Source organism: Syngnathus typhle, linkage group LG8 (genome assembly GCF_033458585.1).
Source record: "Syngnathus typhle isolate RoL2023-S1 ecotype Sweden linkage group LG8, RoL_Styp_1.0, whole genome shotgun sequence".
NCBI lineage: Eukaryota > Metazoa > Chordata > Actinopteri > Syngnathiformes > Syngnathidae > Syngnathus > Syngnathus typhle.
The window spans coordinates 4,705,136-4,720,848 of NC_083745.1; the positions used below are offsets into that span (position 1 = coordinate 4,705,136).

The 15,713-nt window shown below is 46.9% G+C and overlaps 3 protein-coding genes across 6 annotated transcripts; 2 read left to right on the forward strand and 1 right to left on the reverse strand.

The window, feature by feature from the left end:
* Positions 1 to 4,441: 4,441 nt before the first annotated feature.
* Positions 4,442 to 6,897, forward strand: ikzf5 (IKAROS family zinc finger 5). Of its 3 annotated transcripts, none has more exons than XM_061285494.1 (4): positions 4,442 to 4,808; positions 4,945 to 5,105; positions 5,232 to 5,405; positions 5,494 to 6,897. In XM_061285494.1, the coding sequence occupies exons 2-4, from the start codon at positions 4,973 to 4,975 to the stop codon at positions 6,336 to 6,338; spliced, it is 1,152 nt and encodes a 383-aa protein (XP_061141478.1). In that variant the 5' UTR covers positions 4,442 to 4,808; positions 4,945 to 4,972; the 3' UTR covers positions 6,339 to 6,897. The 3 variants fall into 3 exon arrangements, with proteins under 3 accessions (XP_061141478.1, XP_061141479.1, XP_061141480.1); XM_061285495.1 differs by having other exon boundaries at positions 4,442 to 4,707; XM_061285496.1 differs by having other exon boundaries at positions 4,442 to 4,624.
* A 237-nt stretch (positions 6,898 to 7,134) lies between these two features.
* Positions 7,135 to 10,671, reverse strand: LOC133158338 (deleted in malignant brain tumors 1 protein-like). Its single transcript, XM_061285491.1, has 19 exons — positions 10,595 to 10,671; positions 10,475 to 10,519; positions 10,290 to 10,385; positions 10,157 to 10,195; positions 9,983 to 10,081; positions 9,853 to 9,888; positions 9,679 to 9,777; positions 9,549 to 9,584; positions 9,375 to 9,473; positions 9,242 to 9,280; positions 9,068 to 9,166; positions 8,960 to 8,995; positions 8,740 to 8,884; positions 8,444 to 8,661; positions 8,185 to 8,360; positions 7,884 to 8,114; positions 7,655 to 7,815; positions 7,335 to 7,579; positions 7,135 to 7,264 (listed from the first exon to the last, which is right to left on the reverse strand). The coding sequence occupies exons 1-19, from the start codon at positions 10,644 to 10,646 to the stop codon at positions 7,230 to 7,232; spliced, it is 1,986 nt and encodes a 661-aa protein (XP_061141475.1). The 5' UTR covers positions 10,647 to 10,671; the 3' UTR covers positions 7,135 to 7,229.
* On the forward strand, positions 7,546 to 15,217 carry agt (angiotensinogen). Of its 2 annotated transcripts, XM_061285493.1 has the most exons (12): positions 7,546 to 7,557; positions 7,669 to 7,797; positions 7,894 to 7,976; positions 8,147 to 8,271; positions 11,554 to 11,986; positions 12,079 to 12,128; positions 13,150 to 13,573; positions 13,646 to 14,000; positions 14,073 to 14,197; positions 14,326 to 14,474; positions 14,587 to 14,737; positions 14,820 to 15,217. In XM_061285493.1, exons 5-12 carry the CDS (start codon positions 11,912 to 11,914, stop codon positions 14,994 to 14,996), a joined length of 1,506 nt encoding a protein of 501 aa, XP_061141477.1. In that variant the 5' UTR covers positions 7,546 to 7,557; positions 7,669 to 7,797; positions 7,894 to 7,976; positions 8,147 to 8,271; positions 11,554 to 11,911; the 3' UTR covers positions 14,997 to 15,217. The 2 variants fall into 2 exon arrangements, with proteins under 2 accessions (XP_061141477.1, XP_061141476.1); XM_061285492.1 differs by lacking the exon at positions 7,546 to 7,557 and having other exon boundaries at positions 7,680 to 7,818.
* Positions 15,218 to 15,713: the final 496 nt, after the last annotated feature.

Genomic DNA, 15,713 nt, shown 5'->3' on the forward strand with positions numbered 1-15,713 from the left:
CAGGCTGTTGGTACCAAAGTCGGGCCAAGAATGAGTCTGTGAATTGGCACCCAAAGCAACAACACAAAATGTGAACAAGCTTAAAGTCGCTATTTCATATTTGTTCCCCAAATATGTCAAATAGGCTTAAGCTCTAATGCATTAGAAGATTATAGATGGTGAACGAAACTGTTGTGGTCTCGGTACAGTTGTGCGGGGTACACCAGGATTGCTGCCGTCTTAAATAAATCTCGTAGAAAAATCCAAACAGGTTGGAAACTTTCTAAAAGGTTTCTTAAAGGCTGTTCAGATCGACGTGCTCTAGACCAGATCATAATTGTTGCATTCATGTAAATATTGTGTCAATTTAAGCTAAAGAAAAAAAATCTCAGCAGATTTTTGTGTTAATGTTTGCTCAGCCCAGAAAGTGGAAGCTGTGCGTTTTTAAAGATACTTTCGATGCAGGACTTGTACAAAGAGCCTAATAAAGTGCGGCGTGGCCGGGCAGGTTTATCACTGTCACAGGTAAATGATGTAATTAATGAGCGTGTAGCCGAGCGGACGTGCAGCGGGCCGTTTGCTTTTAAACACCTCTCCAGCTGACTGGGTTTGGGGAGGCCCAGCTGGATGCGGCTAGTGGATCGATGGTGGAGGGGTCAAGGGTCAGTCAACCCTTCCATTATGGCCTGAGTAGCTCCCATCATCTGGCTAACGATGCCTGCAGGAGGGCCAGACAACCCAGCTCATAAATTGACTGTAAACAAGCAAGTTTGATGTTTGATGAATTTCATACGATGCCGCGGACGGACCCGAACGGATCCATACCGTCAACAGCGCCGCTCATTTACAGCTTACATTGTGGCCGCTCCAAGGACACGAGACCATTTTTGTGTGGTGATGTTGATACATTGCTAATATTACAGCGGGGGGAAGCCTGGGAAATCATTTCAACTCAGATTGTGTTTGATCAATAATCTCGGGAGAACGGAGGGCTCATTAATCTCAAACTTTAACTCGCATTAGCCCCACTGTGTTCAATATGTCCAAAATCTTATGCGTGGTAATTACAGGCATTCATCTAATATGATGTGAAATATTTCAGTTTAATCAAACGCTAAGTGCGGTACGAAATATAAAAAAATATATTCTTGCTTGAGGGTGCGAGTGAAACGCCGCCATTAGGGCAATTGCGCGTTCACACGCATCAGTCCGGATGATGAGCTACAGCCACTGAGTGGCGAGTGTTAGGGGGCGGTCACGAGGAGGGGATGGAGGGGAAAAATGACGCCACTTTTGCGGCAGTACAAATGACGTTTGACCACGATAACTCACCACCGGACACTTCATTTCGAGTAGCTGAGCGGTCAATAGCGACGATGCCATCTTCTTTATTTGTAGCTGGCGCTTTTGGTTGCCGGGGTGTCGTATAAATACTCCCGAAATGCCACCTGGGTAAAAAATATCGGCCAATTCTTTTTTTTTTTTTTTTTAAACGCTTTGACTGGTTCCAGATGGCGACCTGTTTGTGTCGGCATAAAGCTTTTGCAGTCGGGCGAACACAAAAAGGGCATCCGTCAAGACTTGGATGGATCCATCCATCCATCCATCCATTTTCTTGCGGCGGGCAAGCTCAGATGATTTTGGGTTAGAAGTGGGGCACACAAAAAAAACCTCACATTCACAAACGAAAAGAAAATGCATATTAAATTGCAGTCACAAATAGTGTGGAAAAAAATTAGCTCTTCTCATATCTGCGATGCAGATGTGCTAACCACTAGCTGCCGACTTGTGAAAAATTATGAGCCTTTCTCTAGCTAATAATCAAATGAATTGATTATTAATCCATCACTGGGAACCGCTTTACACAAAAAAATAGACTGGAAGAAAAGGCTATAAATTCATTTTAAGAATCTATGAGGAATAATTATACAATTTGTCACCTGTGATATTACACTTGATTGTTGCAGATTTTTCAGCCATATTGGCAAGAATCACTCCTGCTTGTGTGTGCGTGTGTTTGTTTGACAAGTGGTGCTTGAAAAGTGTAATAAGGCAGTCACAAGAACAATGTCGAGGCTTTATTGCGCAATGCCTCATAAAATCCCATCATATCTATTCGCCGCTGCTATTATCAAATGCCAGTCTTTGTGCCAGTCAGTCAGTCCTCGATTTTTTACAAGGAAAAATAAGCGCACGTCGCTTTACTCAAGTGGAACATTTTTCTCATCCTCACGGACGCCTTAAGGACCAGACAGCTGTGGTCAAACTAAGGTCAATAAAATGTCCGTCTGTCCATTGAGTCGCCACATCCATCAAGAGATAAAAGTTTGTCTTTCGGGGAGGGGACCCTCTTCTGCGAGACACTCAGGAAATTAATCAAGGAAATTGGGTTTTTTGCTGCGCCTATATCACATCTAATCTGTTCCTTTGTCCACATGTGGCGGGCGGCAAGGCCCGCCAATCAAGGGAGGCATGCCGGCTTTATGAAAAGCCACTTGTTCCCTGCATAAATGGGGAAGACGAGAGGAGGGGGCAGCGTTGCCCAGTTAAATGGGAGCTGGAGGTGGACGGAGGGGGCAATCTTGTTTGCCCATGTAAAGTGCGATCCAGATAATAGCCTGCTCATCAAAGGCGCCAATTACATTCATGACAAAACGGCGAGGCGCGCCTGCGAGGAAATTAAGTGGTGAGAGGAAAGAAAAGCTTCATATAGTCTCCCAGTCTTTATTCTCACACACAAACACACTCTGCTCTTTTTCAAATGCTCCACGTGGAGACTCCCAAGAAAGAAACAGTCTCCCCTCTAATCCCTCTTCACCTTTTTCGCCTGTCCGCCGTTACTATGGCTGCACTTGTGTGGGATTAAAAAGCTTTTACACACGGATAATCTTCCAATGAGCAAAAAAAAAAAAATGTTGCACTTTGAGGAGGACACTTCTCCCAATTCAATTCCAATTTGAGGCACAGAATAGGGATGAACAATTACAAACAGCCTGCAAATCAAACGGCTCGACTAGCATCACAGCGCAAACCGTGTTTGACTTTGAAGGTTTCAGTACAAATCCAGCAGTACGGTTTATATTGCATATCGAACCAACTTAGCGCATGTTCCGTCTCTTCGCGCTAACAAATCATTTTGTCTCCATGTAAATTATTCAACAAGATTTGGGGCCCGCTGGAAAACCAGCGCATAATTAAATTGCAATAAAATAACTTAAGTGCGGACAGGCTTTTGGGAGCTGATGCTAATTGGCTGCTAAAATGGGTCCCGCGAGCACGTGGATGTGCATTTTGGTGAAGTGTGAACTATCATTGATCAATATTGATCATGTTGCTGCCAAAGAGCTTCTTTGCACACTGGGGATGGAGTACACCGATGGTTCATCATAAACACATGTGCGCCATCTTGTGTCCACTTGTTGTAACTACATGTAAATACTTCTTTTTTTTTTTTTTAATGTTTGGTTAATTCTTTGCCTCTGGATAGACACGTTTACATCCTATACAATCCCAGCTGTTCTACTCTAAAACATTATAAGCGGATGCATTATCTGCTCATGTTACACAGTTTAAAGGTGGCAGGTTTACATTACTGTTATGTAGTACTGTAATACACTTGGCCTCTTGTAATGCAGTAAAGTGATACAATGCTCTCACTCCACTTGAGCCCATTTGTCATCTTCTCCTCGGCAGGTTGTCCTTTAACTTTGACATTAATAGAGCAACACGATCTTCTTCTTCCGTGACGTTGAATTATTGACGGCGATGAAACGTAAATGAGACGATTGCGTTTTGAAAGTGTTGTGCCTCGTTTGCCACTTGCGCCTAATTACACGCGATACATGTTAAAAGTGTCTCGTGTCATGATGGATGTGAATGGGTGAGTTAGCTAATGAGTTGGGCGACCGGGGAATGAGATTTCAAATATGATGTAGGTTTAAATCACAGGTGTCAAACTCAAGGCCCGGGGGCCTGATACGGCCACATCATTTTATGTGGCCCGCGAAGACAAATTGTGCATCAAATTCGTGTGTCATTACTAAAATTGCAAATTAAAAAAATTAAAATTTTAAAGTTTTTTTTTCTTTATTTAGTGATGAGAAACGTTTCATAAAAAGTGTTTTGCCCATCAAGTTTTTAAAACATTGTTTTTAATCCACTGCAGTCTTTCTTTTTACCAGTAGAGGTCAATGTAACCTATGCCTTATGAAATAATGAAATAATTGGCCCAAGTGCTTGAGTGCTGTTGTTTACGTCGAGGGCGACGCACGGTGCCTTTGACCTGACAATTTCCCAACTGATGCAAAAAATAATAATAATAATACTTTCGGATTTTTGGGGCTTTTTTTTTCCTGAAATGGAACTGCTTTGACATTTTAATTTGAATGAATCTGGATTGGTAGTCGGAACAATTCTTTGAGGTCCCTTTGTGAGGTGGTCGGACCATTTTCCCTGTAGCACAACCCTGGTGAACTTTCACCCCTTCACCAGTGGCAATGTTTTGATTTAGCATCTTCGGCTTTTCGCGTGGGATAATTCAGCGCGTACATACAGCGAGGGGGTGTTAACAGAATTCGCCCGTACGCAAGAAGGAAAGGCGACAATGACGTTGTCAAGAAGAAACCGGCACCCGCGCTGAAAAAAGGTGCTCGATTTAGCCACATGCTAACGTTAGCTGTCAATGTAGCGTATTTACCTGAGATGTCAACATGGCGGCGATGAAAAGGGGTGTGTAACACGCACCGACTGGACACGCAACACGCTGCATGTGTTCACATTTCTTTGTTATTACCGGTCTGGGATTTTCAAACAAGTAAATCAAAACGGATGTAAGTATATGAACTCGCAGGAGCATGTATTGAACTGATACGCTTTTGTCATTTTCGGTCCACATCAGCTGCAGTCACTCACTTTCCTGCTTCCCGGAAGTACGAAAAATGGTCTATTCTTTTGAAAATGTTGCAGTGTCGGATTTCTCCGTGCCTTCCTTTCAATGGGCGAGGAAAAGCCAGACACGCTGGACTTTGTGAAGGACTTCCAGGAGTATTTGAGCCAGCAGACCCAGCATGTCAACATGATATCGGGCTCTGTCAGCGGCGTCAAGGAGGCTGATGAACTACCGGCAGGTAACATTGGCGCTTCTGTTTTCTCAAAAGTCAAGCTGGTGATGATTGATCGTTTAACAGCGAACCTTTGCAAATTGCGGGGGCTTGAGCCCCATAATAACTGACTGTATACTCCTCCATGTGCAGATTGCAGTCAGAATGGGCTGGATCACCCAGCGGTGGACATTTCCCTGGAGGACGGCTCAGGGATGTTGGTGGACGGTTTTGAAAGAACCTCTGATGGCAAACTCAAGTGCCTGTACTGCAACTACGCCACTCGGGGCACAGCCAGACTCGTTGAGCACATTCGAATGCACACGGGTATTGAATCAGTAGGATTGCATATGGAAACTTTTTTTTTTTTACAAATATTTCTCAGTGAATATTTACTGGTGTCTCCATCCAATAGGAGAGAAACCTCACCGCTGCCACCTGTGCCCGTTCGCCTCAGCCTACGAGCGCCACCTGGAGGCCCACATGCGCTCGCACACGGGCGAGAAGCCGTACAAGTGCGAGCTGTGCTCCTTCCGCTGCGGCGACCGCAGCAACCTGTCGCATCACCGGCGCCGGCGCCACAAAGTGGTCCCCAAGAAAGAAGCACGCTCGCTCTCGCACAAGAAGTTGCTAAGTGCGCTGCAGAAAAAAAGCAGCTCGCTCACCTACGGCCGCCGCCTCCTCATCGCCTCGTGCTCCACTTCGGCGACGACACCCCCGGCCTGCGACGTGGAAGAGTGCTCCCGTGAAGACGAGGCCTACGAGGACGGCAAGGAGGAGCTTCAAAGCCGCCTTCGTTCCAACCTGATCATGGACAACCCCCTCAACCAGCTGTCTGCCCTGGCTGGCCAGTGCGTCAGCCTCCCTTCTTCGCGCCAGCCCCCCGCGTCCCCAGGAGCCGAATCTGTCGCGGACGAGAAGCCGCTCCTGATCCAGCGCTCGTCCTCGTCACCGATCAGCCCCGAACGGCGAGCACCTTCTCAGTTCAGCAACTGCAGCCCGGCGGGGGGACCCTCCAGCGAGCACAGCGGGCGCACCAGCGCCACCAGCAGCCGGCCCGGCACGCCTGGCCAGCGGGCCCCCCAGCACGCGCCGCATCGCTGCCAGCACTGCGACGTCTTCTTCCCCGACAACATCCTCTACACCATCCACATGGGTTGCCACGGCTACGAGAACCCGTTCCAGTGCAACATCTGCGGCCACAAGTGCAGGAGCAAATACGACTTTGCCTGCCACTTTGCTCGCGGACAGCACAAGTGACCAATTTCAAGTGAAGAACATTTTTATTTGTTGTTTGTTTGTTTGTTGGCCTTGATGTAGCATTTAGCCTTCCAGGAAGATGTCCGCATTCAGATGGATCCGAGCGACGTGATACGGAAATGATGCCAGTATTTCTTTGCAGTGCCTGACATGTTGACTTTAATGCGTGAAATAGCAACAAATCTCAAGTATCTCCTTCATTTAGCCAAAATCCTCCTTCACCGATGCTGCTATGACCTTTAAGAGTCGATTCCAGCCACACCGCAAGATGACGCTATCTGACCGCCGTAGCAATCTTTTTACTAGCTAGTCAGTCGCTGTTGAGGCGGCAGTTGGATTTTAAGCGACTATTTGATCTTTTTGTGCAATGTAGTTCCTGAACACACCTCGCCAGGAAACGTAACACAACACGGAAGCTTTTTTTCCATAGTCTGAAGTCACTTTATGAAGTGTATCCCCATGGCCTTACAACCTCGGGATAAGCGATTCCCAAAATGTATTTGCTCGGTGCTTTTTTTTTTTTTATTGTTCATGAAATATTTACCTATATTTATTCCAAGTGGTTGATGTTTTTTTTTCTTCCAAGAATTAGTGTGTGTTGTCCATTAGCAAGTTTGTCCAATGCGTCCAACGCTATTGTCTGTTGCCAAGCAACGCATGTACAGTTGTGACTTATTGCCTGCGTGCCGAGCAGGACAAGGTGAGAATAATGCCTTATGTCGTCACTAAAAGTGTTTCTTAATTCAATTGACCGTCGCCAACTGTGGAGTGTAAGCATAAAGAAAAGTCAGACGTTGTCTTTCTTGCAGCTTTTAATCACCGGTGAGTATGTTTCAGTTTCATTCCTGATTATGAAAATGATGAGTGGAGACAATCTTGTTAAACGACATCCTAATTTGCTGATCCCTCATACTTTTTGTCAGGTTCTAAGGACAAGAAGAGACCAGCATGGATAATGTCGCCACTTTTTCTTTATCAGACTCAAGTGCTACATACCCATGAGTTGGATGGGACCCAGGACCAGAATTCGGCTCTCGTGTTTGGTGCCAACGTCTCTGGTCCTGCGCTTGAGGCAGCCGCGGCGGCAACGGGAATTCCAGTCATTGCTTTGACACATGAGGACCTTGCACTGGATGTAAACCTGCTCAGCATTCCGCAGGAACTGGAAGGCCTTGAAGGAGAAACGAGCGTAGCGGCTGCTGCCACTCACCAACGACTGGTAGGTGTTATCGATGGGACACCTGAATGAGAATAGAACCATGGAAGCATGTGGATAGAAAGTTCCTGTGCTCCCTCACAAAGGTTGTTCTTCTTACCCATTGCGGACCAGGTAGTAGACTGCCCCGTTGAAGTTTTCAGACGGCGAGGCAATGCAGGTATCAAGGAAAATATCCAGATATCTTTCACTGCTGCTCCTCAGGTCTACCTGGATGTAGAGGTCCTGGTTGAGGGAAACCTTGTACGGGGATTCGGTCACCTGGTAGAGGAGAACATCAAGGTTAGTGTGGATTTCAGCTTCCATAAAAGTCACGTGTTTTTTCCTGCCTTGTAATAGAAGTTGCTGCTGGTGTAGAAGTCCATGGAGGTGTTGAATGTTCCCGTGCCCGTGATGCTGGTGTTGTCGTGATTCTGCGCCAGGTACATGATCTGCGCCACCGAGTATTGATCCATCCGACACACCACGTCGATTTTCAAGTTAGCTTTGCGCGTGATGTCGCCGCTGCTCGACGTGTAGCCGCGCACCACGTTGTGGTACACCACTCTTCCGTTCTCAAACTGAAATATTCATTTGTATGTTTTACTCGCAGGTTGTCCGCCATCACCCTCTGGCGGATGTGCCGTCTACCTTTCGACTGGTGCCACATCTATTGACGTGGAAACCGAAGACCACCTCTTTTGCAAAAACTTGGGGTCTGCAGTTCTGGTCATTGAGGTAGAGACTGTGGCCGTCGTAGCCTAGCGAGTTCAAGTACTTCCTTCCAATCGCGATGTTCATGTTATCCTGGGAGCAATTGACTTTACCTGGTGAATCAAAACAAATGGTTGGCAAAGACAAGCAAACTCTCCCTCCCACCAATGGGTCCATTTTCTACTCTTCCTTCCACCTGAGTCCTGCGGGAGAGCGCTCGTGAAGTCCGCACGGAATCCTCTCCCGACCACTGATCCGTCGCTTCGGAAAACCACCGTCATGTAGTTGGAGGTGGAGTAGAAAATATTAAGGCTGCCGTTGTTGTTGTCGTTGCACACTTTCCCCAAAAGTCGCGAGTTCTCAGAAGGACCGTCGTAGACTGAAATGTAGTCGCAACTGCAGCAGCTCTCCAACCTGTCCGCAAGTTCAAAAATGACCTTAGACAAGTAGCTGAGCCGTTTGATTTTGCCATGATCCAAAATATTCACGCACTGCAAGTATGAGAATTCCAGCAAGACTCTTTGGTCATGCAAAGATCTGAGGTGCCACACACAGTAGGCGTTGTCGTGGTAGTAGTCGGGGTGTCCGGGACTGGACAAGGTACCTGAGCCAAACATAGAACCTCCGCAAGGTCCCCCTGAAAGTCAACATTTATTTGTTGAGCTTTTTGTGTTAACGTGAGGCCTGCTGGTGTTCACGCAGAAGATCCTACCTGTGCTTGGCATGTCCGTTGTGGCGTAGCAGTGGGCTGTTTAAAAAAAAAAAGACGCAGATGTCAGCACTTTTTATGTATGAGGGTGGGTTTTTTTTCCGTGCTCACAGTAGTAGTCAGGGCAACAACCGCCGTAGTACTGGCAAGAACTGTAGCAGGAACAGCTTCCCAGATGACTGCCGCAGTTGTAGCGGCACGAAGGCGAGGCTGCACAATACAATGACAGGAATAACACGGAATTTCCAAAAACTGGAGCCACTGATTATTATGTCCACAAAGTACCTGTGGTCCCTGCTGGCGGAGTCGTTCTGTCGCAGTAACCTGAAAGAGAGTTTTAACGCACTCGATGCAAGGACAACACCGGACGCCAAAATGTACGGCAGCAGGAATAATTGCTTCAGGTACCACAACTTACGGTTGTAGTCATGACAACAGTTGCCGTAATAATCGCAAGAACTGGAGCAGGAACAGCTTCCCAGGTGACTGCCGCAGTTGTAGCGGCACGAAGGCGGGGCTGCACAATACAATGACAGGGATAACACGGAATTTCCAAAAACTGGAGCCACTGATAATTATGTCCACCAAGTACCTCTGGTCGATTGCGGAATCATTGTGTCGCAGTAACCTGAAAGAGAGTTTTAACACATTCGATGCAAGGACAACACTGGACGCCAAAATGTACGGCAGCAGGAATAATTGCTTCAGGTACCCAAACTTACGGTTGAAGTCATGACAACAGTTGCCGTAGTACTGGCAAGAACTGGAGCAGGAACAGCTTCCCAGGTGACTGCCGCAGTTGTAGCGGCACGAAGGCGGGGCTGCACAATACAATGACAGGGATAACACGGAATTTCCAAAAACTGGAGCCACTGATAATTATGTCCACCAAGTACCTCTGGTCGATTGCGGAATCATTGTGTCGCAGTAACCTGAAAGAGAGTTTTAACACATTCGATGCAAGGACAACACTGGACGCCAAAATGTACGGCAGCAGGAATAATTGCTTCAGGTACCCAAACTTACGGTTGAAGTCATGACAACAGTTGCCGTAGTACTGGCAAGAACTGGAGCAGGAACAGCTTCCCAGGTGACTGCCGCAGTTGTAGCGGCACGAAGGCGGGGCTGCACAATACAATGACAGGGATAACACGGAATTTCCAAAAACTGGAGCCACTGATTATTATGTCCACCAAGTACCTGTGGTCCATGCTGGCGGAGTCGTTCTGTTGCAGTAACCTGAAAGAGAGTTTTAACGCACTCGATGCAAGGACAACACTGGACGCCAAAATGTACGGCAGCAGGAATAATTGCTTTAGGTACCAAAACTTACGGTTGTAGTCATGACAACAGTTGCCGTAATAATGGCAAGAACTGGAGCAGGAACAGCTTCCCAGCTGCCTGCCGCAATTGTAGCGGCACGAAGAGCCTGGAGAATACAATGGGAGTTGAAGCAACTCATCATAAAATCTGAATTGCTGAGCTGGTATCGTCCAAATGGAATCTACTCCAACATACCTGCAGTAGTCATGTACAACGGGGCGGCAGTCAAGCCCCCGTCACCTGATTAGGAAAGAAAACCAAAGAAGTATTCAGTCGGTCAGCTGAAACAATTTCCGACGGCCAAACAAGCAATACCTCGCACGCCATGCAGAATGACGACGCTGCAAACAATCCAGAAGGTCCACATTGTGAGCGACTCTTTGAGTTCACCTTCCAACCTACCTCTCCAGAACCACACGGCACTTTATATAATAATTTCACCAGTCATAAATAATCCAATTTGGCATGAGAACCACACACCTGCGCGCCGTCGTAAAGAGGCCGGAGTTGACTTTATGCCACTTGCTTGTCCGCTTTGACGGGCATGAGACTTTTGGGGAAGTGCTGATAATCACCAAACACAATTAATCAACTCTGACATGTTGATGGTGAGTGATGATGGCACACACCAGCTGCAAAAGCTGCTCTTTCTTTCCATCTAGCATTAAAACATTTAAGAAGTGGGTCAAGTATGACCCATATTAGAATCAATGTTTTTTTTAAATGCCGTTTTTGTCATTTTGGTGGAGAGTAATTCACTTCGATGATATTGGGTATTATATCTAGGACAACAAAAACAATGATTTCATGTTTCAAATATTATTTTTTTTATTTGGAACTTACTTCAAACTATGGTTAGGGTTTCATACTAGAGTTGGGGTTTCAAAGTAGGGTTTAAAATTAGGGTTACGGTTTCAAACTAGGGTTTCAAACTAGGGTTAGGGTTTCCAACTTGGGTAACTCTTCTAAAGTAACAATTTTCAAAATTATAATTGTCCACTCAAAAGCAAATATTAGCGAGAAAGCTGCTATATATTGTCAATGCTGTGTTTGACCCAGACAATAAAAATAATGGCCTAATAGCTCCCATTTATGATAAGCAAATCTAATATGTGCGTAAAGGAATTTTGCAACTGCCTCACGGATGTCGGCCCTTTCCTACTCGCTGCTTGTAAAGGAACATTTGCAAACTATTTGCTCTTTTCTCAGGATCGACAAAGGATTGGAGCCAACATTTCTTCATGCCCTCAATGAACCTTGTTTGTCCTCATTAGGTGTCCGGAGAATGTTTGTGCTGAGTCGTCAAGATGAGCCCATGACTGGTTGCAGCTCAATCACGGTACAAAACAACTTTTCACACTCGCATTCACAACGATGATCAATTTCAAGTCTCCGGTGAAGCGTATGTGCAAGTACCCGGACGAGTCGTGAGTCAAACCCAGAACTTCGGCTGGCCGGCCGCCCATTCCCGTCATAGGACTGCTAAAGAACAGCAAACACCAGCCGAATACGTTGCGAGTCAACATTTATTTGGTACTTTTCCATTTGCTTCCTCCTCCTCTGTGGTTCATGTTTGTTTTCAAGAGAACCATTCCCTCGTGACGAGGGAACATCTGTGCAACATTTGGCTGAATGGAGCCTCTTCCCTCCCCATTGTGGCCTTTCAGACCCCCTTTTCAGGATGCTCTTACATCATCAAGACAACAGGTCAGGGCTGGACAGGGGCGCCGTAATTGATCGGGCTGTGAGTCAGCCGGGGGCTGTTAATCAGTAACCGGCACGGTGGTCTTGCTTTAAAGTCCGACGGGCCGAGCAGCTGCAGCTTCATTCGCCGGCGGCCTGCGACACGGTAAGGAGTCGACTTTGCTCGCTTTTCACGGTCGTACAAAGTTTTTGTCTGTCGGTTGAAACGGACTAGCGGCATTTATCCGGGCTCTCGTCAGAGCATATGTGAACATTTAATGTGATGTGTCAGGAAGTCACGGGTTTTGACGAGCGGGCGTCAAAGCGCATTGATCAGGGACCAAGGCCATGTCCTGCCATGCATCCTGAGAGCATTGTTTGCTAAGTTCAGAAGCTCAACTGGGTAAAGTCCTCCGTTTACGTGCGCAGAATAACATTGGCCTGAATTCCTTTTGACAGATGTACCCCTAAAAAACATCCATCGCTCTTTTCCAAACAGATTTTGGTTTTGGTGATTGCAGAATTTCAAACTTGGACTATTTGAATCAAGTCAGCTTAATTGTATATACATAGATAATGCATGTATGAAATGGAACCCCCCCCGCCCCCCATTTAAAAGAAATCTCAAACATATGTTTGGTGCTGACCAGTCATTGTCAAAGCGGCCTTGTTGCCGAGGGCGATGCCTGCGTTCATTCAGCCGGCGGCTGCAGCGGCACAAAGAAGGTTCCATCCATCACTGACGCGTCGCCTTCGCCTTGTCTCCACTCATGGTGTGGGAGGATTAAAAAAAACAGAACCAGCCAGATGTCGTGTCAAAGAGTACTGAGGAGTGTTTTTAAATGTGGGCAGTAAGAGAAATTAATCAGGAAAATTGATTGTAATGAAGTGAATTGCTGCCATCTGCAGAAAAAAAAAAACTTTTTCCGTCTAGAATAAATGTTGCTTTAATGATCATTTCTTCCTATGTTGAAGTGCAGGCAGGGAAAAAGCATCACAGCCTTGTCCAATAGAAAAACAACCGCTTTGGCGTCACCTTGTGGCATCCATAGGAAATTACAACCCTTCAATGTCAATGACTTGCAGACTTTACAGTCCAAAGATTAGAAGTCCAACTTTGTATTTGTACTTTTTTTTTATTATTATTTGCCACCACTGATGTTGTGTTCATGACGTTGTGCTTGAAGAGTGAAAATGCAAAGTCTCCGCCCCACTCTCTTGGTCCTGCTGCTGTGGTGCTGCCTTCTCGGGGGTCGAGCCAACCGCGTCTACATCCACCCCTTCAACCTCTTCGCCGCCGACAACGTCAGCTGCGAGACGCTGCAGACCCAACCGACAGAGTCCCTGCATACACTTCCCGTGGAGCCCCTGGACATGGAGGTCCTGACGCCCGACGCCCGGGATCCGTCGGAGCAGGATGCACAGAAGCAGAACGTCACGCAGAGGACAGTGGTGCTGGCCGAGCTGCTCAACTCGTTGGGCTTGAGGATGTACCAGGCACTAAGCAGGAAGCAGCCGGGCACTAACACGCTGCTGTCACCCGTTAACACCTACGGGTCCCTGGCCACCTTCTACCTGGGGGCCTCCAAGAAGACGGCTAGTTCTTACCAGGTTTGGACCTCCAAATGGGCTGACTTGCTGTTGTCCCACGTTTTCCTCAACATTTTCCCTTCTCCCTCGCAGCTTCTCCTGGGCCTGAGCAGCGGCACCGACCGAGACGACTGCGTGTCCCTGGTGGACGGACACAAGGTCTTGAAGACCCTGCACAGCATCAACTCCCTGGTGGACGATGGACCCAAGGACGAGATCAGAACACAAATGTGGCTCTTCACCCACCCGCACGTTCACCTGTCGGCTGATGTCGTCCAAGGCACTCGGGACTTCTCGGACTCGTCCTTCATCCGTGGCGTGGACTTCTCCCAGCCCGAGCTGTTGAACACTTTTGTGGACAAGACGTCCGATGGAAAAGTAAAGGACGCCTTCAGAGATGTGGATGTCAACTCCAACCTCCTCTTTTTTTCTTTCTTCAACTTCCAAGGTTTGTCACTTGCTTGTCTTTTCACTGACACCCGTATTGTGTCGAACCATCAAACATCATCTGTTTGTCCAGGCAACTGGAAGACAGCCTTCCAACCAGACAAGACGGCCTTGCAAGAGTTTTATGTGAACGAAAGCACAACAGTGATGACTCCTATGATGACCCGCACAGCCCTGTACAGCTACTTCAATGATATGGTACTTATCCAATTCAGAAACTTTTTTAAATGGTCAACCGTCTGGCTAGTTGGCTACCAACTTGAAATCCTGACTATCCAAAGGCGTCATGATATAAAAATAATAGTGTATGTGTGTACTTTGTGTAGGACAGGAATTGCACGGTGGTGAAGCTGTCTTTAAGTAAGCGCTCCTACATGTTGCTGGTGTTGCCACAAGAGGGCGCCAGCCTACACGACATTGAAGCCAAACTACTCACTGAAGTCATGTCGTCATGGAGCCACAGCCTCCAGGAGGGGTCAGTCTGTCCTAACCCTAACCTCTCTGTCCGTGTGTCCGCCCATGCCTCTGTCCGTCCGTGCTATCTATTCATGCTATTAAATGACTGTGTTGTTGGTGGTGCATCACAGATTGCTGGAGCTGTCGCTGCCAAAGTTCTCGCTGTCTTCTGCGAACGACCTGCATGAGCTTTTACACAACATAAAAGTGGAGGCCGAACTGCTTGGCTCGCAGGCACAATTCAGCCAACTGGCCAACACCAAACAGTTCACCATTGATAAGGTGAGCGTAGTGACCAAAAGCATATGGGGGCCAACCAGACAAATCGACTAAAGTCAAGTTTCGACTGTATTCTCGGCGCCAGGCGGTGAACAAGGTGTCATTGGAGATGTTGGAGGAAGACACGGTGTCCCAGGACAAGGCGGAGGAGGCTGGCGTCGCCGTCAAGGTGGCGCTCAATCGGCCCTTCTTCTTCTCGGTGGTGGAGCGAGAGTCCAACGCCATCCTCATGTTGGGCAAAATCATCAACCCCACACTGTAAAAGTACCAAACTTGCTACATCAGCAGCTGTCAAAAATGTGACTTTGAAAAGTGAAAATGTAACTTTTACCCCTCACTTTTCATCTCATCTCTTAATCTTTGTCTTATAACAGCAAATTGCTGTACAGTATTTTGCAGTAGAGTTGTTCGTCTTGTATATTCTAACTAAAGACTTTATTTTTGTTTGATGGATGAATAAAATGTTTGCTCCTTAAGTATTAATTTATTCTCTGGTCATTTTTATTTTTACAAAAACAGACTACATAGAGGTGCGCTTAACGAGGTAACTTGGAAAACATATTGGAACGCGGCCCGAGGACTAGAGTTTGACAACTGTGACCTCTGACCATGATATTTCCCTAATAAAGTGGTCTGTTATTAGGTACACTTGAAAATGGCGGTGTACCTAATGGAGTGTCCGTGTGATCCCCTCGTTAAGTGCACCTGCGTGAAAAGTTTTAGCTCCTGCGGAACGTGAAAGAGGCTAAAACTTTTCACGCAGGTGCGCTTAACGAGGTAACTTGGAAAACATATTGGAACGCGGCCCGAGGACTAGAGCTTGACACCTGTGACCTTTGACCATGATATTTCCCTAATAAAATGGTTTGTTATTAGGTACACTTGAAAATGGCGGTGTACCTAATGGAGTGTCCGTGAGATTCCCTCGTTAAGTGCACCTGCGGGAAAACTTTTAGCTCCTGCAGCACGTGAAAGTGGC

Excerpts from the sequence above, each read along its gene's own strand:
- ikzf5 (XM_061285494.1), top strand. The coding sequence starts at position 4,973 with ATGGGCGAGGAAAAGCCAGACACGCTGGACTTTGTGAAGGACTTCCAG. Across the intron at positions 5,106-5,231 it reads GGCTGATGAACTACCGGCAG|ATTGCAGTCAGAATGGGCTG; the intron begins GTAACATTGGCG and ends CTCCATGTGCAG. Across the intron at positions 5,406-5,493 it reads GCACATTCGAATGCACACGG|GAGAGAAACCTCACCGCTGC; the intron begins GTATTGAATCAG and ends TCCATCCAATAG.
- agt (XM_061285493.1), top strand. The coding sequence starts at position 11,912 with ATGGAGCCTCTTCCCTCCCCATTGTGGCCTTTCAGACCCCCTTTTCAG. Across the intron at positions 13,574-13,645 it reads AGACGGCTAGTTCTTACCAG|CTTCTCCTGGGCCTGAGCAG; the intron begins GTTTGGACCTCC and ends TCTCCCTCGCAG. Across the intron at positions 14,475-14,586 it reads AGCCACAGCCTCCAGGAGGG|ATTGCTGGAGCTGTCGCTGC; the intron begins GTCAGTCTGTCC and ends GGTGCATCACAG.
- LOC133158338 (XM_061285491.1), bottom strand. The coding sequence starts at position 10,646 with ATGTGGACCTTCTGGATTGTTTGCAGCGTCGTCATTCTGCATGGCGTG. Across the intron at positions 10,386-10,474 it reads GTTGTACATGACTACTGCAG|GCTCTTCGTGCCGCTACAAT; the intron begins GTATGTTGGAGT and ends TGTATTCTCCAG. Across the intron at positions 9,281-9,374 it reads CTGTTGTCATGACTACAACC|GTTACTGCGACAGAACGACT; the intron begins GTAAGTTGTGGT and ends ACTCTCTTTCAG.